This window comes from Marmota marmota, unplaced genomic scaffold, assembly GCF_001458135.2.
Source record: "Marmota marmota marmota unplaced genomic scaffold, marMar, whole genome shotgun sequence".
In the NCBI taxonomy this organism is placed as follows: Eukaryota; Metazoa; Chordata; class Mammalia; order Rodentia; family Sciuridae; genus Marmota; species Marmota marmota.
The window spans coordinates 62,903,758-62,929,683 of NW_025999900.1; the positions used below are offsets into that span (position 1 = coordinate 62,903,758).

The following is a 25,926-nucleotide window of genomic DNA, read 5'->3' on the forward strand; positions in this document are numbered from 1 at the left end:
ACAGGTTACTTTATCTTTTAATCTTTCTGGTTCTGATGTTTTGCTGCTTATTTATATTTTAACATGCTTCCTCTTGGCCTTCTCAAAGCCTTGTAGAACAAGGAAGGACACCCATAATTAATAAAGTCTGCAATGAAATGTGGAAGTGACCATCTACAGGTGCCCGGTTTTCCTCTCTCTAGGAATCGCTAATCACTATCCCTAGTGTGACTTTCAAGAATGACATCACCAGATCAAACACTCAGAATATCATTTGGGCCCTGATACACACTACCCAGAGCTTTCCAAAGGGAAGAGGGAAATGTGGTTGAAACATGATATAGGTAAGAAAACTGATCCCTCAATTATATCTTCAAACAAAGGCAGAAGGGCTGGGGCAGGAGAGAGCTGGAGGTAGCCGGGAGTGTGGCTGTCACCTGCTGCTTCCCTTGACTTCCTCCTTCCACTCACCAAACCATTGGTGCTGCAGAGTTACCTGTGCTGCCCCACGGGAGATGGAAAGGCGCTGAGTTCAGTCTTGGTGGAAAGGAGGAAGAAGGAGGGCTAGGAAAAGAGCAGGGGAGGCACCCTGGCTCCTGCCCCAGTGCTCCTGGCTTTGCTGAGATGCCAGTCCTTGAGAGTGGCTCCTGAAGTGCACTTTGAGCCAATGTCTGGCCTTTGGGTGAAAGTCAGCATCACAATCATGCCTTTGGATCTGGAAAGGTAAGTGACCACTCACATTCTCCAGGCAGGACCTCTGGGCTCACATCTGGGATGTGACTGGTCACTTTCTAGTTTTTAAGCATCCTATTATAAAAGATTGCAGAAATACAATTTCATTTTCATCATGGTCTTTGAGGAATAAACTATATTAGAGGGAGACAGGGTGGGCTGTGGCAGGGTGCAGAGGGACATTTCCCCCTCTGAAATGAAGGGCAGGGACATTTCCTCCAGCCCTCTGCTGCACCCCATGCTCCCCTGAAACAGACTGAGCCCAGATTGTCTCTCCCCAGCTAAGTGGGAGTTATTCCAGGGCAGGGACTGCATTGCAGGTCTGGAAATTGGGGGACTCAGGAGGAACTCCAGGAGAGTGAAGGAATCAGAGACGATCCCATCCTGCCACCTGAAAGGTCAACTCCTGGAAGGCAGGGTGGGAGGAGTCTTATTTGCCCCTAGCTTCCCATCAGGGTGTGCAACACAGCCTTCAATAAATGTTTATTAATGAACAAACTTGTGTGTGGGTGAAAGGATGAATGGGTGGATGGATGGATGGATAGATGGATGGGTGGATAGATGGATGGATGGATGGGTGGATGGATAGATGGATGGGTAGATGGATGGATGGATGGATAGATGGATGGGTAGATGGATGGATGGATGGATAGATGGATGGGTAGATGGATGGATGGATAGATGGATGGGTAGATGGATGGATGGATGGATAGATGGATGGATAAATGGTTGAATGGATGGATGGATGGATGGATGGAAGGAAGGATGGAAGGAAGGATGGATGGATGGATAAATAAGTGATCCAGTGGTAAAGTATAGGATATGCTGTACATAGGATTTGGGAGAGGATCCCACGTTAGATGGGGTTTTACTAAAGATCCCAGCCAGTCTCCTCCAGGATGCTGCTTTCCTGGGCTTCCCCAACCTCCAAGCATTTTCCAGTGTCAAACACTCTGCAAGCCACACCATTTTTTCCCTCATGTGTCTTCCTGGTGAATTCTTACTGGCCTTTCCAGGAACAGCACAATTTCCCTAATCCTTCTTTCTGACTGACTTGTTTCTCCCTCTTCCTAGCCGGTTTCCCTGCCCACCTTACCTTCTCATATAGTCCTGTTTCATAACACATTTCTCTCCTAATGGGTACAACCCGGTCAGAGTCAGAGATCTCCTTGTGTGCCCAGTTCTGACATCCAGAAGTCTTTGCTTTGTGAATTAATTGACTTCCAAGTTCATCTTTTTTTGATTTCTTTCAACCATCCTGGATGATCTATAATCAGAATCCTGTAAAACTAAAGACTGTGCAGGGTACGCAATTGGTGTGGGCTTCACTTGCACACAGAAATAATTTTCATCCTCCCTGGCTGAAAAGTTACATGAGACTCATCACATATTGCCATCGTATTGACCTAAAGTAATGCTCAGGGCTGGGGTGTAGCTCAGTGGTGGAGCACTTCCCTAGCTTGTGCAAGGCTCTGGGTTCCATCCCAGTACCAAAACAAAAAAGAGAGACAGAGAGACAAAGTTCTACTCCTAGTGTTAGCTCAAAAGCAGACAAAATCATTGTTTGGTTGTAACTACTAGATCTAGAGCTCATTGTGAGCTGCCCAGCTGTCCACAGGGCTGTCCCAAACCATGATTGAACAATGCAAAGATGACTGCAGTGTGGTAGAAGACTCTGCGTCACAACCAACCACCATATGGAATTTTCGGTCCTTGAGATGCACTCTCCTCCCATGGGTAACCTAGACTGGGAAGCCTCTGCCTTCCCATCAAATCTTGTTATTCTGTGTCAGACAACATTATCAGGGTCCATCTGCCCGAAGGCAGAATGGATCCTTCCTGCACCTTCACCCTTCATTTTACAGATGGGGAAACAGAGGCCCAGGTGAGAAAGGGGATTAACCAGAGGTCACGAAGCTAGTTACCAGTGAACCAGGCGAGAGCCAGATGGAGCCTTCTCTTTGCCCCACTGGTAATCCCCAAATTTGGCCAGGCCAATAAGTGTGAATACCAGGTGTTCACAAGTGCTCACCTACTCATCGAAGCAATGTCTGGGACTTAGAAAAAAATCCCTGCAGTGAAAAGTCTCCCCCCAAAGAGCATATGTTACTATGAATTTCCAATCAGAAATTAACTGAGCTATTTGCACAATTTTGGGGGTAAAAACCTAAAAGCTCAAATACCTGCATTTTTGAACCAACTGGGGAACAGGTGAGAATTTCCCTCTGGGAAGTTTTATTCCTACATCCCTGGAAAGCAGGGCAGGCCCTGCCTGAATCACTGTGGATCCACTTCCAGGACAGGAGTTGAAGCCCCATTTCAGTGGCAGAATGAAAACTTGCTTGGGGTGAAGACAAGACATCCCATGCCACTCTTGTTCATATTGTCACCTCCAGAACCCACAAAGCACCTTAGCAAGCACAGCTTGCTGCTTCCATGCCCTGTAGTCTCCTTAGGGAGACTTGGGGTGCTGGCTCGGTGCCTGGTTTGCATCTGGTGCCCAGTGAGAGGGAACTTGCAGAAGAGGAGTGAGTGGAAGGTTCTTCGTCCCTTTAAGAGGAGGAAACAGGAAGAGAATGCTCCAGAAGTGGTGGGTCCTTAATCCCCTCACACTTGGGGGGCTCTGGCTCTCACTCACATGGGGAAGATGGAAGGTCCCTTCCTGCCCGCTGGGCTGGAACCCTGCAGACCCCACTTTCTTCCTCCCCATCTTGTTGGCTGCACTGGGAAGGCCAAGTTAAAACCACTCATTCTGCAACACCCACCTGATTACTCCCAAAAGAGTTGCCACAACTGTATTAACAACCAGAACAGGGAAGGGAAGGGAGTCCTCCCGTGTGGTTTTGTTAAAACTCACAGATGCTCAGAGACTTTATTTTATAAACAGGAAAACCAAGTGGCCCTGCCCAAGTGCACACAGCCATTGGTGCCCTCGGGGGCAGGCCTCCTCCTCTGGTTTCTGATTCCTGGGTGGCTCCCTAGGTATTCAGGAAAGGTTGGCCGAATTAAGCTTGACCTGAGTGGCAATTCCCAGCCAGGTTTTAAACCACTTTTTCGTTTAAACCACTTGTTCTCAAACTTGACTGTATCAGAGAGTTACCCAAAACTGTGGGTGCTGGGTCCCACCTCCAGCAATTCTGATGGAACTAGTTCCAGTGCTGCCCCAGCACGGAGATTTTTTTTTTTTTTTAAACTTTAGAAGATTCCTGTGTGCAGATAGGGCACGCTGTTCTGAACCACACCGCTTCCCCAGGGCAGAGAATTGTTGGTCCCTCAGGGTCGTTTTTCCCTCCCCTCCAGGATATTGGCATAAGGGTTTGGGTCAGCAGGAAAATGGAGAAGGACCTTCGGTTCACCCTTGGAAATAAGCTGTCCACTCCCCACCTTTAAAAGACACAGAAAAGGACAAGGTTTGGAGATCAAGTTAAATGTCCAATTTATTTTTATAACTTGAAACCAGAACAAACTTGGTTTTGAACAAGCGTACAAATGAAATGGCAGACACATGCTGAACTCAACATTGTGACATTAAGGGAAAAAGAGGCCCAAAATCTTGTACAGAGAATAAAAGGAACAATAAATATTTTACTAAGCCATATTGAAATGACCTCCTGTCATCTCAACATTTTATCCATAATTAAAAAAAAAAAGAGTGCCCGTTTTTTAAACAGAGCACAAATACCAAGCAATAATAAATAGTTCCAAACTTGTAGTAAAAGACAAAACCTCCAAGTAAACACAAAAGCTCATACAATAAGTAATAGAAAAGGTAATAAAAATATTTTGCCTTGCCGGTACAAATGCAAACGACTGAAATCAATGTAACTTTGCTTTGCAGGGCTGAGGTACAAAGAGCACCAAAATCACGGATTTGCCTGTGTTCAACAAAACCTTCAGCTGACGGACCGGGATGAAGGGCTGATGTCCTTGCTTTTCACATTTTGCTTAGAGTAATTCAGTCTCCTCTCCCCATGAAAGACCCTCCAATGGCAAGTGGCAGGTTCCGATTGGGGGCAACTTTGGGCAAAGTTGTGGCAGTGTGGAACCCGGCCTGAGGTCGGCTGGGTCACCCAGGCTGGAGGCCTCTCACTGGGTCACCTGCTTAACCACCAAAGAGAAGCAAAGCTCTCTTATCTCTGCGGTCGGCAGAGACATAACCCTTGTGCTTTATGATGGCTTAGTCCTGGCATTCTGGTGACTTGGTTGAGCTGGTGAGCGCTGGCTAGCTTTGAGAGCCACAGGAGAACCACGGTGGAGCTCCCGGCAGCTAGGAGGGCGGTGGGAGGGAAGGGCAGCTCTGGGTTTTGGCTCAAGCAGGTAGGAAACTGAAATCTCAGCTTTATGGCCCTCTCCCTCCCCCTCTTTTAACCTTGCAAAGGTAAATGGCAAGGGGGGGTGGGGGGGGGACAGCACAAACAGAAAGCTCCCAGAAGAAAGATTTCTGCATTTGGTAAAGATTTGCCCAGAAGGATGCTTGGTTATCTTTTTATAACCTGCAATAATGGTTTCTTACATTTCCTGAAATAAAAAATGGCTTCCTGATATAGGTATTTGTTAAAAATGTTTTATTCCCTCATCCAAAAAACCACCATTTTATTATTATCTTAAAGCTACTTGGCTTTACAAAAAAAAAAAAAAAGAGAGAGACAAGAAGAAGAAGAAAAGAAAGAAAGAAGAAAAAGAAGAGTGGAAGAGACAGAGAGGGAGAAAGAAAAGAAATTTAATCAACAGGAAATGAACAGGTAAAGGACCAACAGAGGCTGGAAGGTGGGGAAACGCAGAGGGAGAGATACGAAAGGCACCGAATTCATTCATCCCAGGCCCTCGGCATCCGGAAACGGACAGATGTAGGTTGGAGACAGAAGCAGCAAAGCAGGGGAGAAAAACTGGCCACCACTCGGTGGAACGGAAGGTCCTGGTGCGAGGGTCCCCTTCCTCAGTCCCACCTGCGGGGTCCCTCCAGCGGGACCCCACGGACACAGCTCCTGCTGCTACACGTTCTGTCTGCCTCCTGTTTTCTCAAGGACTAAAGCAGCTCAGTCTGCGATTCTCTCTGCTCTCGCGAGCGGGCCAGGTGGTGGGGAGTGCCACGCAGTGACAGCAGAGAAGGAAGGCCACCCTGCTGGCTCCCCTCTGCAGCTGCCACCTTGCAAAATGGCCTCCTGGAGAAGGGAGGACTGTGTAAAACGTCACCCACATCTTGACAAAACTGATTTTTCCACTCAACACAAATAAAGCATTTCCCATCCGGCCTGCCGCCGCCACACCAAGGCGCCTTGATGTCAGGGCAGGGCGGGCGTCCACATGGAAGCCCGAAGCCAACAGTTCTCTGTGCAGGCCAATTCTGACAAAAATATATACAACTAAAATGATCTGTGACCCAAAGCATTTAACTACTTCCTTTTGATTCTTTTTTCTCAAAGGTTGTCAAACAACCCTTCTTCTTCCTGTACAATAGGAACTTAACATACAAAATTTTTTTTTGCAATATTTTATCCTGCCAAATTAAAAAAATATTATTATGGCAGCCTGTTTGTTTTTGTTTTTTTTTTCTTTTTATTTCCAAATTCACTAACAAAAAGGTACATTAAATCCCTTTAAAAGGACAAGCTTACAGTTAAAAAATTACAAGCTCCAGTAAAAATACAGCAAGTGCCTACATCATATGAACCAACCAATATATCCATTCCAGAGGGAGGTGGGGAGAGAAAAATAAGTACAGGTCAGAAATGTGATTTTTTTTTTCTGCAAAGCAATGACAATATTAAGCACTTTTTTTTTCTACATACTTTTTCTACATGGTGTAGCAATCCCCTTTTAATCCCCAAATACAAGTTTCTATACATTTTTTTTTTGAAATAAAAATTCAACACCCAAGGCAGAAAAAAATTTACTAAAACTCCGACTTTACAGTTACTGTGACAAGAACAAATTTATAGACCCACCATTTAAATTTTACTGCAACATTTTCAAGGAAAAGAAAAAAGGTTTTTTTTTTTCTTGTTTTGTAAAATGCCCAGGCATTCTCGATTATTACAAATACTGGTCCACTTTTACAGTAATCAAGAAATTTTAATATATATAATATATACTAAAACCCCGTCACCAAAAGAAAACAATATACACGTAGCCATTGTGGCATTTTTGTATAGCCTATTAAGCAAACTCTGAAAAAAAATGATCGCTCCAACACACACACACACAATTTTTTTTTTTACCCTTGTATGTATCCAATACTGTAAACGTATTTTTAAGACAGAGTGCACTAAATTTAACTTTAGAAAAAAATTAGCCATTGTTCCTGAATTGTTTTGTCGTTTTTTCATTCAACGATATCAACTTGTGTCACTTGAGTTTTAATTCAGCAGTAAGTCACCTCTACTCCACAACTAAGCAGCGTTGTCCCAAAAACAAAAGGGGCTGAGGATAACCGAGCTAATGGATGGCCAAGGTTGTGCTGGGGTTTTTTCTCACTTCATTGGGTCTTATGGCATTTTCATGTCCTGTATCTTCAACCAGGATTTTATTTTTAATTTAAAGTAAATGTGGCTTTGTTTCTAAAGAATGTACTTTTCTTGTTTTACTTTTTTAAAAAGTCTTTTCATTAAAAAAAAAAAAAGTTTTGCATTTGTCTCAAGAGACTCAAATAGGAAGATCAGTTTTCAAGGCACTCACATCAAATTGAATGGCAGTAGAAAAACTGTCCAATAAATTATTATTTTATTTTGTTCTTTATAGTGCCAGTATTGTGAATGCCACGCTTAGCAACACCGACACTCAATCTCAGCTGTCCCTTACAGTTTAACCCACCTCTGGGCCAAAGAAAATATGCTGCAATTTCTTGTTTAGAAGCCATTTAATTTAAATGCAAACAAAAGCTTTAAAGTGCGGGTCAACAGAATTCAAATGTCTAATATCAACAGTCCAATGTTAGTACCTTCCAACCTAATCCGAGAAAAAAACAACTGGGAAGTAGTGCTGGGCACCTTCGGATGGAGCTCTTCCTCTGCTTCTCTAGGGAGAGGGAAAAGAAATCTGTAAGATGTTCCCCCCGTCCCTACAATGTCATCAGAGTGCACTGAATAAGTGGGCACTAACTTCCTCAATTCACCATCAAGGCGTCTGTCTGCTTGAGAAATGATCAGTCATCACGGGTAGCAACATGCGCTTGGGATTTATAGAATGGGGGTGAGAAAAAGAGAAGTCGTCAAGTCAGAAGAAGCCTGAAAGAACTCCGCTGGTTCCTTCCTTTCTGTGTCACTGTAGACCACCACTGTCTACTCCATAAAAAATAGCCTCAGCCCACTTTTTCCAGCCAAAACTACAGCAAAGGGCAGAGATGGCATCCCAGGGCACACCCACCCACATTCCAAGAAAAGGGTGCTCTCTGCTGGTAATGCACAACCTCAGAATGCTCGGGGCCTCTTCCCAGGGCAGCCCTCGAAATCGGTTTTTCTAGTGGCACTTTGCGGGTGTCTCCCCCACCACCCCACTAAAAGTTTTCCCTATACCAGGTGAAAATTGACATCAACACAGAAAAGGCCTCTGGGACTCAGGACATCATCAGTGCTCCATCTCCATTCCAATTCTGAAACAAAGTGCTACAATTTTAAAGATTGTTATCCGCTGTACATCCCTCCCCCCCGAAAAATAAAATAAAATAAAATAAAAAGCCTAAAAATGCATGCCACTTTTTATTTCAGGACCAAAAAAAAGAGGGGGGGGGGGATAAAAAAGTAAACAACTTTAAAAGTCATTTAAGTGTTGGCTTCTTCACAAGAAATTACACATGCTTAGCTTAAATTTCAAAAAAGCAGCGCCCCCCCCCCAAATTATAATTTAAAAGATATGCTTCCCCTCTACATTGCTGACGAGTCATTGCTCAGACCACTATAGGGTTAAAAAAATGAAGAAGGGATGAATACCCAACAAAATCTTTTAAAGGAATTTAAACAGAAGGAATAATAATAAAAAGTACCTGCACATGCCAAAAAAATTACAAAACCCAATAAATACAGAAATTATTGCACAGTTAAAAGGCTCCACAATTGTTTACTTCCTTAATCAACCCTCGGGTTTCCATAGGACTTCGCAGACACAGGTTAGGTTGGGGTGCCGCCTCCCCGGGGACACACGGGGCGCTAAGTGGCGGTGACGCGGAGGCAAGTCAGGTCGGCATTCTCGCGGTTGGCAAGGGTTCCACTGTACAGGTGAGGGGCGCCCAGCCCGAGCGCTTAGCTCCTCTCGGCCTGCTCGATTTTGACGTCGTTAGTCAGCAAGTGCTCGCCGTGCCACTTTTTCATGTGTTTCTCCAGGGTGCTGTAGACGCTGAAGGGCATCTGGCAGATGTCGCAGCGGTACACCTCCTTGCCGATCTGCCCGTGCGTCTTCATGTGGCGCGTGAGCTTGCTGCTCTGCGCGCACGCGTAGTTGCACAGCTCGCACTTGTAAGGCCGCTCGCCGGTGTGGCTCCGCCGGTGCACCGTCAGGTTGCTGCAGTTCTTGAACACCTTGCCGCAGTACTCGCACGTGTCGCTGCGGCGGCCCTCCTTGGAGCTGGGCCTCCCAGGGCCCGGGCCGCCCAGATGAGGCGTGCTGCCCCCGCTGGCGGTGCCACTGCGGCCCGACAGGCCGCCGTCCAGCAGGTCCCCGGGGGGCGTGGAGAAGCGCAGGCTGCCGTTCTCGGACGAGTGCTCGGAGGACGTGGCGAAGGGCGACTGGCGCGCGTCCGTGAAGCCCAGGAATGGGTCCTTCATGAAGTGCCGCGACGCCGCATAGCCCACGAGCCACTGCGAGTACACGTTCTCCGACGGGATGAGCGCGGCGGGGGGCAGNGGCGCGCCCAGGCCCCACGTCTCACTGACTTGCCCAGCACCGCGCCTTCTCGTCAGCCAGAGCCTTGGCCGCGCCGCACCCACCGCCCGCCCCGCGCCCGGCACCCCGGCCACACCGCCACCGTTCTCGCGGTTACGGCTCAGCTCCGAGTCCATGCTGAAGCTCGACTCGGGTCGGCTCTCGTTCTCCAGCAGCAGCTCCTCCTCTTCCTCCTCCTCTTCCTCGTCCTCCTCCTCGGGCTCGTGGCCCAGTGACGGGTCGCTCTCGTGGTGGCGGAAGTCGCCGTCGGACGCCTTGAGGCCCTCGCCAGCCAGCTCGCTGGTGCCAGGCTCCGGGGAGCTGGCGGCCGAGAGTCCGTCGTCGGAGCGACCAGCCAGCGAGCCGGCCTTGTGCATGTGCGTCTTCATGTGGCGCTTGAGCTTGCTCGCCTGCGAGCACGCGTGGTCGCACAGCTGACACTTGTAGGGCTTCTCGCCCGTGTGGCTGCGCCGGTGCACGATGAGATTGCTCTGGAACTTGAAGGTCTTGCCGCAGAATTCGCACGACTTGCTCTTGGCCGGGGGCTGTGGCGGTGGGGTGCTGCCAGGGGGCATGGCGGGCAGCGGCGGCGTGCTCAGGAAAGGGGACTTGGGGCTGGGCTGGAAAGGGTTCAGGAGCCGGTGCATAGGGTTGCCGCGGCCTGGCGACACGGGTGGCGGCGTGGAACTGTTGCCTGCCAGCTCGCGAAGCCGCCGCGAGAAGTCCATGGCAGGTGAGTCGATGGCCATGGGGTTCAGGCGCATGACTCGGTCAAAGGCACTGGGGTGCTGGGCGACGAGCCCCATCTCCTCGGCACTGAGGCGGTGCGGGTCCAGGTGGTGGCGTGGCGGCGGGCTGAAGAGCGGAGGCGTACCGGGCAGGCGGCCCTCACCAAAGCCAGGGTGGTCCCGCAAGATGGGGCCCGTCATGCGCAGCAGGTTGAAGGGGCTGCTGTCGCCCAGGAAATTCATGAGTGGGGACTGTGCCATAGCCTCGGGCCCCAGCGGCGGCGGGATGGTGAGCCGGGGCGTGAGCGAGCTGCTGGCCGGCCCGGGCTCCAGGTAGATCCGGAAGCCATGCGTGTTCTGCGCGTGCTGCAGCAGGAACCACGCGCTGTTGAAGGGCTGCTTGCATGTTGTGCAAATGTAGCTGGAAGGCTCATCTTTACCTGGGGAGACACACGGACAGAAAGGCAGAGAGAGCATGAGAAGTGGCAGGGGGCATGGGCACCAAGGGGCCACTAACCTGGAGGCAGTCAGCAGACCAAGAGCCCTGTGCTCCCACAAGAGGCTGCAGGGCCACTTCTGGGCAGGCCTGGCTTTGCTCTTCCCACCTGGCTGGGCACTGAAGAAGTCAGATCTGTGCACAGGGCGCCCTGGTAACTGGATCTCAACAAGTTCCTTCCACTCTGTAGCCTGGCTTTTGCCTGTCCTCAAGGTGCTTTTCTCCTTATCTCAGAAACCAGATGAAAGTGTGCCCAGAAGAAAGCCTTATTTTAACGGAATCAGCAAACAGTGGACTGGGAAAAACAGCTAGGCCAAAGCTCAACCATATAAGGCAATCTAGACTGCGGTTTCTTAACCCAAACCCTATTGACAATAGACCCCAATGATTCTTTGTTGGGGTGGGAGCAGGGCAGTCTTGGTATTGTGGGGAGCACCCCTCCTTCTGAGTGGAGACCAAAAATATCTCCAGACACACCATTTGTCCCCTGCAGAGCAAAATCAGCTCTCCACCATGGGAAACACTGATTCAGACAATATTTGATTCAAGGTAATTGCAAAGAAATTTTTTTTTTCTTGAGGAGAGATGGTTGCGATATCTTTGCAACATTTGCCATTTAGCCATAGGAAATCCCTGTGTTTCCCACACCAGTGTCCCTGCAGAAAGCACTATGCAGTTGAAACAGCCTATATAAAGTGCTGCAGAGACCCAACAGCTGTCCCTGCCTAGTGTCCTCACGCACAGGCCAGGCCCCAGATGTGGTGTGGAATTCAGCTTCCATGGGCCCCTTCAGGACACTGACCTCGAGGAGTACCAGAATACTAAGGAATGAAAGGCCACGCCATGCCTGACAGGCCATCAGGATGAACCACTCTAAAGGTTGATTTGTCAGAACTGGCTCCAGTGATATGGGTAGCAAACTGTAAGTGGACTCTGGTGGCACTGAGCCAAAATGTCACCGTCTTTGTCCATCATTGAGGCAGTCACAAAATGGAGGCTGAACCTTTCATCTGGAACCTTCTCACAGCCGGCCTCCTCGACCTCTGCTGAATCTGGCTGCTCTGCCGACCGGAGCCCCTGTTAACTCTTTACACAAGTGAGACAGGCGCAGCAGACAGGCCATCTTCCATCATCAGATGCACCAGCCGGGAAGGAAAAAAGAACAGGAATCCCATCCCAGACCAGGTACAAGACGTCGCAGTCTTGAAAAGCTCCTTTTGTTTTATTCAAACTTTCCTGAACCTGGAAAATCTAACGCAGATTTTAAAGTCAGGCACGCTGGTGAGGCCAAACATGCTCGTTGTCATCGCGCCCACATCAGGAAGGCCACACGGGGGGAGTAGACAAAGCAATCCCCATCTTGGCTGCTCCACCCCTCGACTTAAGGACTCTGAAATCCCGCGCAGAGCGTGTTTTTGTTTTACACCCACTAATTATGTTCCTGGAGGGAGCAGCCTTAGCAGAGCTTGTAGCTGCCTTAACTATCCTTCAGAAACCATCTTTAAAAGGCACAAGGCACGTGGCCCTGAATTCCACCAGAGGGATTCGGTCTTGAGTGTGCCTCTCTCACAAATTAGCCTTGCCAGCATCCAAGGGTCGAGGACCTCCCGACACACCCCCCATGGGCAGTGTTGCAGAAGCTGCCCAACGGGCTGGGCACAGACTCCCCAGACTTCAGAACCAACCCGATGGGACACCTGGCACTGAAAACCAGGACGTGCTTTTACGTGCCTGCTGTACTCGGGGATTATGCCACAGTGCACTCTCACTTTGTGTCTGTTTGGTGGAGAGAAGACCAGAGGCAGGGAGGGGCAGGACAGAATTCTGAGGCTCAGCCTCGCCTCGCCTTTAAAATAGCTCAGGGAGAACTTCCAAGGCTATTTTCTTCTCCAGGGTGTTGGGGCCTTTTCCCTCTCCCAGAGTGTCTGAGTGACTCTGTCCCTATCACACCCCCTAAGGGAATGTCCCCCACCTGGAAGAGGGTAGAAAGGCCCGAATGGCCATGATGCTCATTGTCGGGCCACAGACACCCCCACCCTTTCTGCAGGCCACTAGCAGAGGGGGCATCGGCTTCTCCGGGGAAGTGGACATCATACCTCAGACAGCTCATGAGACAGACAGCCAGAAACCATACTTAGGGGGCTCTTCTAAGTAAGCAATAAATGAGAAGATAAATGAAAGTCCTTTTCAGACCCAGGAGCTAATAACACAAATGAAGTGCCACGTCCACCGAGGTCACAGATCTTCAAATTAAAAGGCATGTCAGACCCCTTCCCCAGCTTTGTCCAATCTAACTCAAGGGTTGATGGCCCACGGCCACTGTGGTTCTGCCTGGTTTTCATCTGGACCTCCCTCCCCACATCTCTTCTCCATCATCTCCGCTTCCTTAGGTAGCTCCAAAGCACTTCCTGTTTCTTGATCTGGTGGCTACGCATTTCCTAGAAAGTTCTGTGGCTAGTGGGGAATTTCAGAGGAAAATGCAGAGGTCCTAGGCAGGGCGATGAAGACTGCCTGGAGGCCGAAATGGCCGATTACATTTTTTAAAAACTCAAAATGGCAACTGCTGAGAAACATGTAGCTGCATGTTCTAAAAAGCTCAGATGTTTCCACTTCTTATTTAAAAAAAAAAAAATGGACACTTCTAAAACTCCAGCTTCAGGAGGAATTTACCTGTCCATAGTTCACCGTGAGGTAGCAAAGAGCTCTGTTTACAAGTGGGATCTCGGGCCATCTGTCATGCCAGGGTAAGTTCTTTCTTACCAGAGCCCCCTGACCCACTCTGATTGGAAGACCCCCTGTGTGAACAGCAAGGCTGACCACAGGCAGTGGCCTCCCTGGGATCTGACAGCACCTGACCGTCTGAGGCTCTCCCAGCTCTCGAGGCCCTCCCTAGACAACTCCTTTGACACCCTCATTCTTTTTTTAATAAAATGACTTCCTGGTCATCTCCTGCCATAAGTGGTCCTGAACACGGGACTCTCACTTCTAAGGCCAGAATACCAGAAAGTCTTTGAAGAGCCACTCTGAATGTTTTCAAAATGTATTCAAAAACTCAATTTTCTTAAAAAAAAAAAAAAACCACAAATGCAGCGGTAGACCCTTAGATAGCAGGCTGATTCCGACTCTGGGCCTGCCCATTCCCCTTCCTGAGATCAAACACACCCTGCACCAACCCCTCCTTGAGCTCAGGCCACCTGAGGGAGTTGGAGGCAGAACTGTAGCTCAAGGCGAGTTCTTTGCTGGTGTCCCAGACAGGACCCACTCTCACCACGGCTCCAACAGAGACAGGTCAAGGCCTAGACTGTTTAGAAGTGGTTTACCCAGAAACATCGAACCTGGCCTACAGACCTGGAAATAGCAGCTGCATTTTGCTCGTGGAATGGCACAGGGCAATTCAGAACTCAGGGCCCAGCTCTTCATCTGCTGGCTTCCTTCCGCCCGCATCTCTTGGACCTTTCTAGTGCCCTCTGGCAGAAGCCGACACTGGATCTTCTTGGTTCTACTGACTCTAAAGTGATCCCCTTGGCATCTCTCTCAAATGCAAAACCCTCCCCGTGACCTCTTGGTTACCAGAGCCCTGGACAGCAGCATTTGCTTAATACCTCTGCCCTCTTCCCAGACAGGTGCTGCCAAGTAAGTCACCTAACCCCTCTGAGCCTTGATTTCCTCATCAGTAGAACACAAATCACACACCTGCCTCGCTAGAGGGCTGGGGCATGAATGAGATGCTGTCCCTGTAAATCACGCATCGCCATGCAGCGGGTGCAGGGAGGGGTTCACTCGTTGTGGTTTTGTTTTCCATCCTGTGCCTGGTGGTGCGTGGTTCAGGGATGGCTTTCAGTGCGGCTCTGGCAGTAATAAAACCCTGGAGGAATTTTAATGCAGCCTGCCTCATGTAGTAGAGGTTCCCGGGAAGTAGAAACTTGCAAACGCTGAGGAAACGTGATTTTTTATGGTGACGTTGGGAACCAACAGGCAACTGGACTCCTGCATTGGAATGCTGCTCTCCCTCGGGTCCCAGACTCTGTTTTATGTGCATTGAAATAATGGTTCCTCCTCATGATGCCAGCTACTCTAGTAAGACCAATAAAGGCATCAGGGTGTTCCATAAAAAGCATACCTTTAATTGAATTATTATTCAATGAATAGGCCATAATTGAGAGTGCTGGCCCTCCAGGCCAACTGATACCAAATGGAAGGGCATTTGCCCTGCGAGAGATTCAGTGGCCCAGGTTGCCGGAGAGGATCGGTTCTGGGCCTTGTGGCCCCTCTACAGGCTGCAGAGCATTCTGCACCTGATGGGACCTTTCCACCGCATTAGCTCATCACTGCTCACCACCATCTCAGAGGGAGGCCAGGCAAGGACCTGGCCCTGCTGGCACGAGGACACGGAGGCTAGCAAAGCAAGTTCATGCAGCCAGAATGCAGCCAGGCCACGGCCCCCTTCAGGGGCCCCCAGCAGGACCCCCTTGCCTCCAGCACACAGGACCTGCCACCGGAAGGATTCCCTGTCCTCTATCACAGTAGACGTCAGGACAGGGGTCCACCATTGTACTGTGTGAAGGGCACTGATTACCCTTGGATGGACCCCAGTCAAGTCCACCACAGGCCTTGACCCCAGAGAGAAGAAGTGGAGTCATTTCTCAGAGCCAGAAAGCCCACTGGGTGCCATATGCCACTTGGGGGACAGACAGGGGAGAGGGTCATAAGATACTGAGGTGGCTGAGTCTAGGGCCAAGAAGCCAGGCCCCAGAAGGCCCAGAGGCAGCTTTCTTCCCATTCTGGCCTTCAGGATGACCAGGATACAGGACCAAAGACAAGGCTGGTTCTGCAAGCTGAGTGCTTAATCGTCCTCTAGAATCTACGGCTGCTCATGAAAGGTGTGGCTCAGTGGGAGAGCACAGGCCGATGCAGGAGGCCCAGAGTTCAATCCCTAACTCCGCAAAAAACAAACAAAAATGAAAACCATCTGTCAGAAAGAAAACATCGACTGAGTGCCTTGGAGTCTACGCAGCTTCACGTTTGCACTATTCCTGGGCCTTGTCAGCCATAGAACCGGCAGGCACCGCTGCTCACCCCGGATGCGTCCCGTCCAATCTCAGCCCTCCTCGGCAGCAAGTGGAGCTGCAGTGAGCACAATAAATCCACTCCCTGAGCTGTCCCCGAGCTGAGCACACAGAAGACCTCACCCCAGTGACCTCTGAAGCTGAGGGCTGGAAGAGATGAGGCGTCCAACCAAGGCCACACTCCTGGCCAGAGGAGCTCCTGCTGTTACACTGCTGAGATAAAAGGTGGGTCCAGAGTCTCTGTGCAGACTCGGAGCCCCCGGAGCCAAAGGATCCCGGGGCAAGGGAAACTGTATGCTTTGGTGTTTTACCTCTCATTCCAGCTCAAGTGCTAACCAAAGTGTCAAGACGTGCTGTTTGGGAGTTAGAACCACAATAACTCATGAAATCAAGCTGACTGACTCATGGGAAAGTAATAGTTGCAGCTATTTTAGAAGAAAAAAAATCTTTCACAAGTGGTCCCGAGAGGGTGCTGGTGCTGTGGTGGCAGTAACTGTGGGACTAGGACTGAGGGTATCTGCTCCCCAATGAGAGAACAGACCCACTCCCCAAAGCCAGTGCCTGTGGCAGACATCACCAATCCATCCCCGCACTCTCCCTCCAGGCCTGGAATCCTCTAGATCCCCATGCTCCAGACAGCCATCACCAAATCAAGTGCGCCTGAGCCTCTCTACTGTTTGTGGACACCAGCACACCTAAGTCCATTGGTCACAACAGACAAGGCCAGTACACTCAGTAGCGCTGTGTCCTGCTGAGCTCAGTGACTACACCTGCCTGTCATTCTCTCACGGGACAAGCGGGAGCCGAGTCTGCTGTGTGTGTGAGGTGCCTGGCTGGGGATGCACCTTGCAGTCCAAGGAAGACAGGGAGCACCTAATAACTAGCTCAGTCATTTAATGGAAGTTTGGGGTGGTACTAGGGGAAGCTCAGTGTGCAGAGAGGAGAGATTCAAGGGCTCGGCTGGATTGGGGGCTTGGAGCCTGTACTATGTTGGGCTTCTGACCTGCTTGTCTCCTCATTCACGATCCCAAGAACTACACACATTGTCACCATTTATAAAGGAAACAAAGGAAACTCAAGAAGACATTACTGGCCTTGGATTATTCATCTAAAATTCATCTTCTGGCTGGATTCCAGGCTCCTTGAGGACAGGACTGAGCTGGTTTTATTGACGGCTAGGACCCTCCCCAGTGTGGTGACTGAGGCCCAAGTGCTTCATAACTGGCCTATAGTAATGAGAGTCCTGCAGCTTGGTGTGCTCCTTGGATTTGCCAGCCGGACCCCACATTCCCTCCAGATTCACTTTGAAGCCAGGACACTTTGGCCACATGGCTGGACTGAAGGAGCTTCAGGGTCCCCATCTGTATGGTGAAGGCAACACTGGGGCTTATATGTTGTGGGATGCGGAATCATCCTGGTGAAGTACTTGAAATGAGGTCCCCAGGCAGTGGACCCTGGGTGCACAGGAGGCCACACAGGGAGATGCAGGAAACACCTGCACTTTGTGTTCCGGGTGTTTTCCGTGGTCAATGTCATTGAAGGCATCACCACCAGGACAAGGGCACCCACCCAGGCACAGCGAACCCTGAGTCTACAGTCAGCCCTGCCCTCCACACCAGGTCAGCCCCAGGCACGGCTCAGTTCAGCCCTCTCAGCAAACGGCCCCTCTTCCTGGGCACCAAGGCATGGGACCTGCCTAGCACCACGCAGCCTCTGGGCAGCGGCATTCCAACCACAGGAGCATACCAGGATCCCAAGTGACACTGACCAGAACAAGAAAAAATGCCCCCACCTCTGCCACTACCCCTGCAGAAGAGCCAGCTAGCTCCCTGAGCCCCAGAGCTGACGCAGCCCCGCTGCCCAGACGCCATCCTGCGGCCTCCAACATCACACCCTGGCAACGCCCTCTCTGAGGCCCCTCTCTTTGGGCTGTCCATTTTCATCCCTCCAAGCCCTTGCCAGTTCCTGCTGCCTGAAATACCTGTCTTCTATTCTCTACCTGCAAAACCTCCTTCCAGATCCAACTCAAGCACACACCCCTGTCTATTCCCAGAGCGCTGTGTCCAGACCCCCTTCATTCGGATCACAAGGCAGCACTGGGTTTTTGAAATGGCCTGAGCGTCAGGTGGCACTCCAGGGAGTGTGAATCCACACTTTCCATCATCAGAGACAAGGCGAGGGGCACAGGGTGTCATGGGTTAAGTGGCAGAACAGCACTCATACCCAGCCAGACGGACCTGGGGCCAGTACTGCATCTGGACACACAGCTGGCTGCCCCCTCGCACAGGGACTGACAACTCTGCTGTCACTGGCCTTGAGAGGAGCCCAGCTCAGCCATCCCCAACCATTCCACCAGCACCCATGGACACCAGAGAAAGCAGGTAAGGGAGGCCCAGCTATAGGACAGGGAAGCCCAGCCACAGGATCAAGACAGTGGGACAGGGGCCCAGCTACAGGATCTGGAGAACAGGACAGGGAGGCCCAGCCCCAGGGTCAGAAGAGTGGGACAGGGAGCCCAGCCACAGGATCAAGGGCCGAGAAGGAAGAGATCTTACGCACGAGGAGCCGCGGTCAGCCCCACAGTGCTTGGCGATGCCCATTTGCCTGGACAAGACCTGCTTGGCAGGGCTGACCTGCGTGGCTCCACCTGCCTGGAGTTAACTGAGGCTGGAAGAAAAGCCCTCAACTAACAGCCTCCAACCAAGAGCCTGGCATCACCAGGTATGCCCAGGTGTGCCTGAAGCAAGTCCTGCTCGCCTCCCCTCCAGGAGGCCACAGGTGGGGGTCAGGCTAAGCAGTGGACGGGACACAGAACCCCAAGATAGAACCAGAGCTGCAGCAGGACTTCAGGGCACCCAGGGAGGAGGCAGCAGGCAACGACACAGAGTTGATGTCCAAGCTGTGCACACCTAAGAGGAAGGAGAGGCCCCAAGGTGGAGGCTGCCTGAGCCCACAACTGCAGGACACCCTGCTGCACAAAGGTTGAGACAAAGACGGGGGACACAGCAGCTGCTCCATGCAGTTCTGAAGGGCTTCCCTCCAGTGCTGGCCAGGCCACCACAGGGCCTCAGTGCAGGGCTGTCCTCGACCCCCAAGCTCATGCTCCTAAAGTAGGCTACATGTGCAGGTGCGTCCTGCTCCCAGGGGTTCTGACTTGGGGAGGAGTACGAGGACAGCTCAAGGCCACACTTCCTCTTGCGATCGAGGTACCACTATGGAAATAAATGGTGACAGCAAATTCTCAGCATCTTTTACTCACGTGCATCTCTTTCCCTCCCTCCCTCTGCAGACGCTGGGACCCTCTGTGCAGCGGGCCCCAGAAACTCAAGGCTGCCCTCATGCAGCCCGAAGCCTAGTACAGAAGCTCAGAATTTGGGGCACATGTATCTAGGAAGGGTTGAAGCCATTTGGTCACAAACCAGGGGTGCAATATGCAATGGACCCAGGAGGGAGAGACCAACATCCTGGAGGACCAGATGCCCCAAGGGGGGGACTCTGAGCCCAGCTCAGCAGGAACGAGTCCATTGTGCAGGGAAGGAAGGGAAAGGGCATACGGGGCAGAGAAAAACACCACACAGAGGCCTGGAGGGAGGAGCCTAGACTCAAAAAGAGGCCCTGGAATCAGTGTGAGGGTCTGGAGCCGGGTTAAGAAACTTGGCTGGATACGGGGAAAAAAAAAAAAAAATTCCAATAGCTGTACATTCCATCCCAGTGAAAACTTCCACATTAAAAATGAAAAAAAAATAATAAAGATGTTCAAGCCCACCTTCAAGACCTCCCTGAAGTCTCACAAAATCTCAGCACAACAGAAGAATGCTGGTGAACCCTTCAGAACTCTGCTTCCAACCAGACCCACTTTGCGCAAACAGTGAAGCCATGCGACATAAACCAATGAAACTTAGAACACAGTGTGAAGACCATGATCCTAGGCAGTGGCTTTTCTATCGTCCTCTCAAGCAGGAGTTCAACAATTCCAGCAAGCTTCTCATCTGAATACCAGAGGACTGTGAATCCACCTTCAGGAACAGTGCAGTCCAGGCTCTTCGTGGAACAGAGAAGTATTCAAACTGAACCACAGCTGCAGTCCCCGTGCACCCCAGGTTTCCCAAAACAGTCTTTATTTTAACTGCTCAATTCTGTGGTCAGACCAGGTGTGCAGTTTCAGGCTCAGGAAATAGACACCCAACCCCAAAACAAAGCGAAATTGCTGACCGTGGGGCATCTCAGCATAGGGAGAAAAACGGCAGTGTTTGTCAGTGAGATGGAAGAGCAGTGGGCAGGTCCGGGTGCCCAGGGCGGCCTCACATGTGGTTACTCAACTGAAGCACTCAGAGAGAGCTCCAGCCCATCTCTCAAGTCTTCAGAGCACCTCCTCCCCCTGAACAAGGGGCTCAGATTCACCGGAAGAAGTATCGGTCTTCAGCGAAAGAGATGGCATTCCCCTGAAATCTGCTTCCCTGCAAGGGCCGACACTCTCCCAGGGGCTTGGGGGATTGGCAGATGAACTCACTGGGTGGTTTGGCTCCCCCACCCCACCCCACATGGAATGTTCAGAGATGTTTCTAGAACTCTGGGGACAGTAATGGCCTCCCAGTGCGACCAAGAAGCATGCAGCAAACCACCCTTATCACTGAATGGACAAAAAGGGGTGAATTAGGAGATGATGAGCAGAGGAGGGGGAGCGGGCACCTCGAACGCGCGCGCGCGCACACACACGTGTGTCTTGGCCTCACGTGGGAGCTCAGCCTCCTCCCCGGCCACACAGGAAGTCCCCCTTCTCCGTAATCTACCACTTCCTTCGCAGGCCGGCGTGCAGCCCTCCTTTCCTTAAATCCACAAAAATCTCCACTTTCCACCCCAAGAAGTACGGCCGGGGCAGTAAATCTCGTTTTAATGGAGTGTACGTTTAGCTGTGAGGAGATAATTGACGTTATGGAGAGCCTCGACGCCGAGTTATATAGGTTAGCGAATGCAGAGGGGACTCATTACCGACTCACTACAAACAAGTAGTAATATATGTATATTGTTCGGAGTGGTGTTATAGCAAAAGTGTTCCGGTCCGCAGGGATTGATAAAGCACAAGAAAACAGCAGATATGCACTTGTAAATTTGTCTCATTTGTCTCTGAAGTTAAAGGTTATTCCCTTGTTCTGAATTTGTAATAAAAACACGCTAGCCCAGGGTTTGTGCAGGATGTTTGAATATTTAAATTGTGTATAATGATAGGCAATTATAGGGTAAAAACTGGACCTCGAGAATGGGGGGAGCGCTGTTTGCTCCACCAGGTGTTTACGCCCGGTGGCTCGCATCTCTAAAGCATCCTGCGAGCACCTTCCCCCGGAGGGCTTAAGGGAGCATCACCAGGTCCCATGGCCACCCTGCAATGACCAGTCAAGCTTCGCTTTGCCTGGTGGCATCTCTCCCACCTCTCTCTCTCTCTCTCTCTCTCTCTCTCTCTCTCTCTCTCTCATGTCTCTTTTTGTTTCCTTGAGCATGCATAGTGCATCTGTCGAGCCAGAGGCTGGGGCAACGGCCCTCTTTCCACAGCTGACCCATGCTCCTGCCTTGCTGGGAGATGACGAGGCCGGACACGGAGAGGCGCCTGCAGGGTACAGCATGAATTTCCTTGCCCCCAAAGGGGCGCCCACCCTCCACCCTCAAGTCCCTCCAGGAGAGCAGGGGGCTGGCCCTGGGCAGGGGCAGGGGGTGGCGCTGCAGCTTCAGCCTGGAGCCCAGGTGCCTGCCCGGCCTCGGCGGCCCGTCTGCCCAGGTTAACCAACCGCCGTGTTAGAGTGACTCCGGCCAGCTTGTCACCAAGCACAAAAGTCATCAGCCAGTGAATGTTCTTTTCTGCACCACAATTAAGACGAATCAATACGCCGTGCCGCAAATGGTATTTTACTCTCAATAAGAACTCGAGCTGAGTTTATTCAGAATATTTTAGCGCTTCCCCGGGGGGATTTGGGGCCGACGCAGATGGCAAATAAAGTACTCAGCCTAAGGCTACAGCACATTATGGTAATTCTAATGTCAGATGTACTTTAATATACAGCTCTATTTAATCACCCCATTATTTCACATTTCCATATGAAAAACCTGCGGCACTTCTGCGGCACTTTGCCTCTGCCATGGTGCCAAGCTTCCTCCAGCCCGCTGCCGGCAGCCGGGCCGTGGTCATCCTCGCCAGGCACAGCCTGCTGCTGTGCAAGTTTCCGGGTGCCCGGATGCACGGTTCCAGAATCAGGACTCGGAGGTGTGCCCACAGCACCATGGAGGGTACGGAGGAGGCTGAACACAGGTCCACGCAAAAATGTAGCATGTGTGTGTGGCATCTCATGGTGGGGGGGGTGACACGGGGCAGCCGGCGATGGCAGCCAGGCCTGCTCACAGAGCCCGGGCAAGTACTACCAGCCGGCTCTGAGGCTGGGCAGTCCAGTGGTTAGACCCCACCATGGCCCCCAGCTCTGGCTTGGGACCCACAGCAGCTGAGACAGTGGGTCCTCCCGGCACTGGGCCTCACGGGTGGCACTAGAGGGCAGGAGGGAATGAGCAAGGGGCCGTGGGTGCCCAGCTGCTGACAAAGGAGGCGTGGCGCAGGGTGGGGAACTGCAGCCAGGAGGCTCCAGGCGGGCGCTGTCGGGGCTGCTCCAGAGAACCTGAAGCCCAGCAGCCCAGGGAGGGGGAGCCCCATGAATTCCAAACGTCTGCAGTGCCTGGAGCCTGGCGTGGCTGGCCAGCTGGCGGAGCGCGGCCAGCAGAGGCCTGGGTTTGGGCTGAGCCCGGGAATCACATTCAGTCACGTGGTGTTCCGAGGAAGCCGGGCACAACCTGCTGACCACCCCGTCGCAGGTTTCTCCAAGATGGGTCTACAGACGGGTGCAGTGACCTCTGGCACCCGCCCTTCCTAGGTGCCCCCGGAATGAGTCGACATGGAAACCACACAACACGATGCCTGTAAATGGTCCCAGCACGTGTCACTGAAGAGGCGCTTGCCGGGGGACAGGCTGGGTCCAACGCCCGACACTGAGCAATCAATCAATCAGTCAGTCTCCAAGGAAGGAAGGAAGCAGAAGGAAGGAAGGAAAGAGGGGAGGGTGGCCATGACCCAGTCTCCTGGCCAAGTCCTCAGAAGTGTCCATCACCATAACCAGCCAAAACCAGTCTGGCAGAGCTGCCCCCGGAGCCCAGCATAAGGGATGTGTTAGAGGAAAAGTCCTGGATTATCTGAAGGTATAGTCACCCGCCCCCCAGGGACAGCATGTCACACAGGTCACATGGAGGTCACCCTCACAACAGGGTCATCCTGTAATGTCCTCTTAAAACATGCTTTGGAGGTAAAAATTTCAGGGTGGACTTCATTCTCAAATTCCAGGTCTTGCTGTTATTGCTCCTTCCTACACATAACGATGGAACACCCCAGACCACGGGGTCTCGGTGGAACCCTCTAAGGGACTCTGATTGATGTCTGGAGACATTTTCGATTGTCACAACTGGGGAGTCCCAGCATGTACTGGGTAGAGGCCAGAGAGCTGCTTAACATTGCCCAATGAGCAGGACACCCCCCACAGCCCTAAGTATCCCCAGCCCAGGGGGTGAGCTGCCCTGAGCTAGGAGTGCCACTTCAATCCTGGTCTCCTTGTGGACACTGCCCTTGAGCCCAGCAAAAGAGACTGAAAGAGAAAGCAAGACTGGGGAGTGAGGGGAGTGGGAGGAGAGAGGAGGAGGAGGAGGAGAGGGGAGAGGGAGGTGAGCACGGGGGCCAGCTGGGCCCACACCTCCACTTTGGCCAATGGAGGCACTGTGGCACCCAGGCACTCATGGGGCAGAGGTCCTCTGCATTCCAGAGTGGCCCAGGACTCTGGGCTCTGGGGCTCCCAGGGAGGGAGTGTTGCAAAGAAGGGGAGCCGAACAGGCGAAGGGAGCAGACCAGTCCATCGGTGGGTACTCCTGCCCCGGCCCACCGCCACCCAGATCCTCTGGGTGTGAAGGCCAGAGATGTCAGGGCTGCCCTAGATTCAGCTCGCAACGTGGCTGCAGGACACCAAACCCAAACACACTTCCTGAAGTCAAAGAGATAAACACCCCATTTCTTCTGCGTGCGCCACTCTCAGAGGCCACAGCCACACTGTGAGTGGGGTGGGGTGGGGCGCGGCGGGGATGACCATGCAGACTTAAGTGACTGGAAAAAAAACACAAAGCCCACACCATCCAGGGAGATTACATAAAAAGCACAATTAAGGGTTGCTGAGCGTCCCGAGGCCTCGGAGAACGTGCTGCCTCTGGAATATTTTTAGAACAATCGCTGGAGTGAGTCTTCCTAGTTGTAGAAACACTCCAAATCAGAAAGTCAATTTTTCCCCTATTTGCAGAAGGGAGCCGGCTGCTCTGGACGGAGCGCGTGTTTTGCTTGGCGGCTGCTCATGATACCGTCTTGGCAGCGTCTCCTTGGAGTGCGCGCGGTGAACCTGGCTCTCCACACAGTAGCACTTTCATTTTAAGCGCCCCAGCCACGCTTCCCTAATAACAGCCTGGGAACTGCAAAACCCCTGTAAGCCCAGCCCTTTAAATGGAGAACAGAGCAGGGCCCTGGGGCCGCTCACCACAATAGGGCCTGGAAACCAGGGCTGGGGCTCTAAGACAGAAACGTGGCTCTCGTTAAGAGCAGAAAATGAAACAAAGCCGGCATGTTCTGGGGACAGCAGCATGCCACCTTTCACCCACTCTGCTATACACACAGGCCCAGCCCGGCCGGCTCCTTCCCCGCTCTTGTGGGCCTGACTGGTACCAGGTGTCTGGGATCCCTGTGAAAGTGAGATGGGAAGGGACACAGCGGCCTCAGAACCCCACTGGGCTGGGGCTGGGGTAGATCCATTCAGCTCCCCAAACTTGGCTAAACTTGAATGCGTGAGTTCCACTCTGACCTCCAGTCTCTTTATCCACAAATGGGATAATACCTGCCTTGAGCATGGAGGGAAGACTCCAGACCATGCATGGAGAGACTGGTCGGTGCTCGATAGAGGAAGTTATTCAACGGTCCAAGGACATGAGTGAGTGAGTGAGCGAATGAGTGGGTGGGACTGCAAGGGTCCCGTCTCAGGACCACTGGTGAGCAAACCCAGCTTCACTGCTGATCAGCAGGGCCGCTCGGCCCTGCCCCGGGGAGTCGTTATTCACCCAGGGGACTTCCAGGTACAGTTTCCGCCCCTCCCTGGCACGGAGCAATGTAGTTATTTCGGCCTCTGAGAACTGGCTCCTCACCACTGTCTCTGTTTCACACATTCGCCTTTCTTTCCTCTCTCTGTGTTGTTTACAAAGGTTTCATTATGTTTTCAACTAATCAGAAAGGCCCCGCTAATACACAATTAACATGCGATTATAAAAAAAAAATTAAAATAGCTTCCAGAAGAAGGAAATGTAATTAAGTAGAGAATGCTTTTCAATAAGTGCTTGCTTTAACCCATTGTCAGGACGCAGACTCCCTCGTCCACAATGCCTGGAGCAGATGCCAAGGGCAGAATGTTAAAAGCGAGGAAGAAAAGGGACGTGCTTTTCTGGGGAACAATAACCATCGCTAGGCGCATCGTGCTGGAGAACTCAGATTCCGGCTGCAGAGCGCTGACCTCCCCGCGCTCACCCCACTCTTTTCTAGAAAAATGTTTCCCTTCTAAAAGCCTAAAATAAACGACCCTAGCCAAGCCTAAGATGAAACGTGGGGTGAAGACACAGCGGTCAGGACCGAGTCCAGGCCACGAGGGGCATTCGACAGCACCACTGCTTCGTGGATGGTCATCATCGTCTTGTTTCAATCCATTTGGGGCCAGTTTCAGAAGAGATCTGCCTCTCCAACCTCCCGGGTCAAAATGGGTGTTTAACCTCCTGCCCAAAAGCCAGCTGACACATGGAGATCTGGTATCCACCACCTCCTGCCTGAGTCGTCCCAATCCTCCTTGGAGCCCATGAGATCCAGCTGTTTCCTTGGCCTCGATGCTGGCCAACTGGAATTCAGGCGCTGGGGTTTGGACGGTTCCTACCAATCAACACCCCCCACCTCCACCCACTCCACCCCCACCCC

General features: G+C 51.7%; 1 protein-coding gene across 2 annotated transcripts in view; it reads right to left on the reverse strand.

Moving 5' to 3' along the window:
- Positions 1–4,130: 4,130 nt before the first annotated feature.
- Bcl11b (BAF chromatin remodeling complex subunit BCL11B) overlaps positions 4,131–25,926 on the reverse strand; it is an 89,067-nt gene continuing 67,271 nt past the window's right edge. For both annotated transcript variants that reach the window (XM_048799309.1, XM_048799308.1), the window contains one exon: positions 4,131–10,732. In XM_048799309.1, the coding sequence (XP_048655266.1) occupies positions 8,946–10,732 (1,787 nt within the window). In that variant the 3' untranslated portion in view covers positions 4,131–8,945. The remainder of the gene's footprint in view (positions 10,733–25,926) is intronic.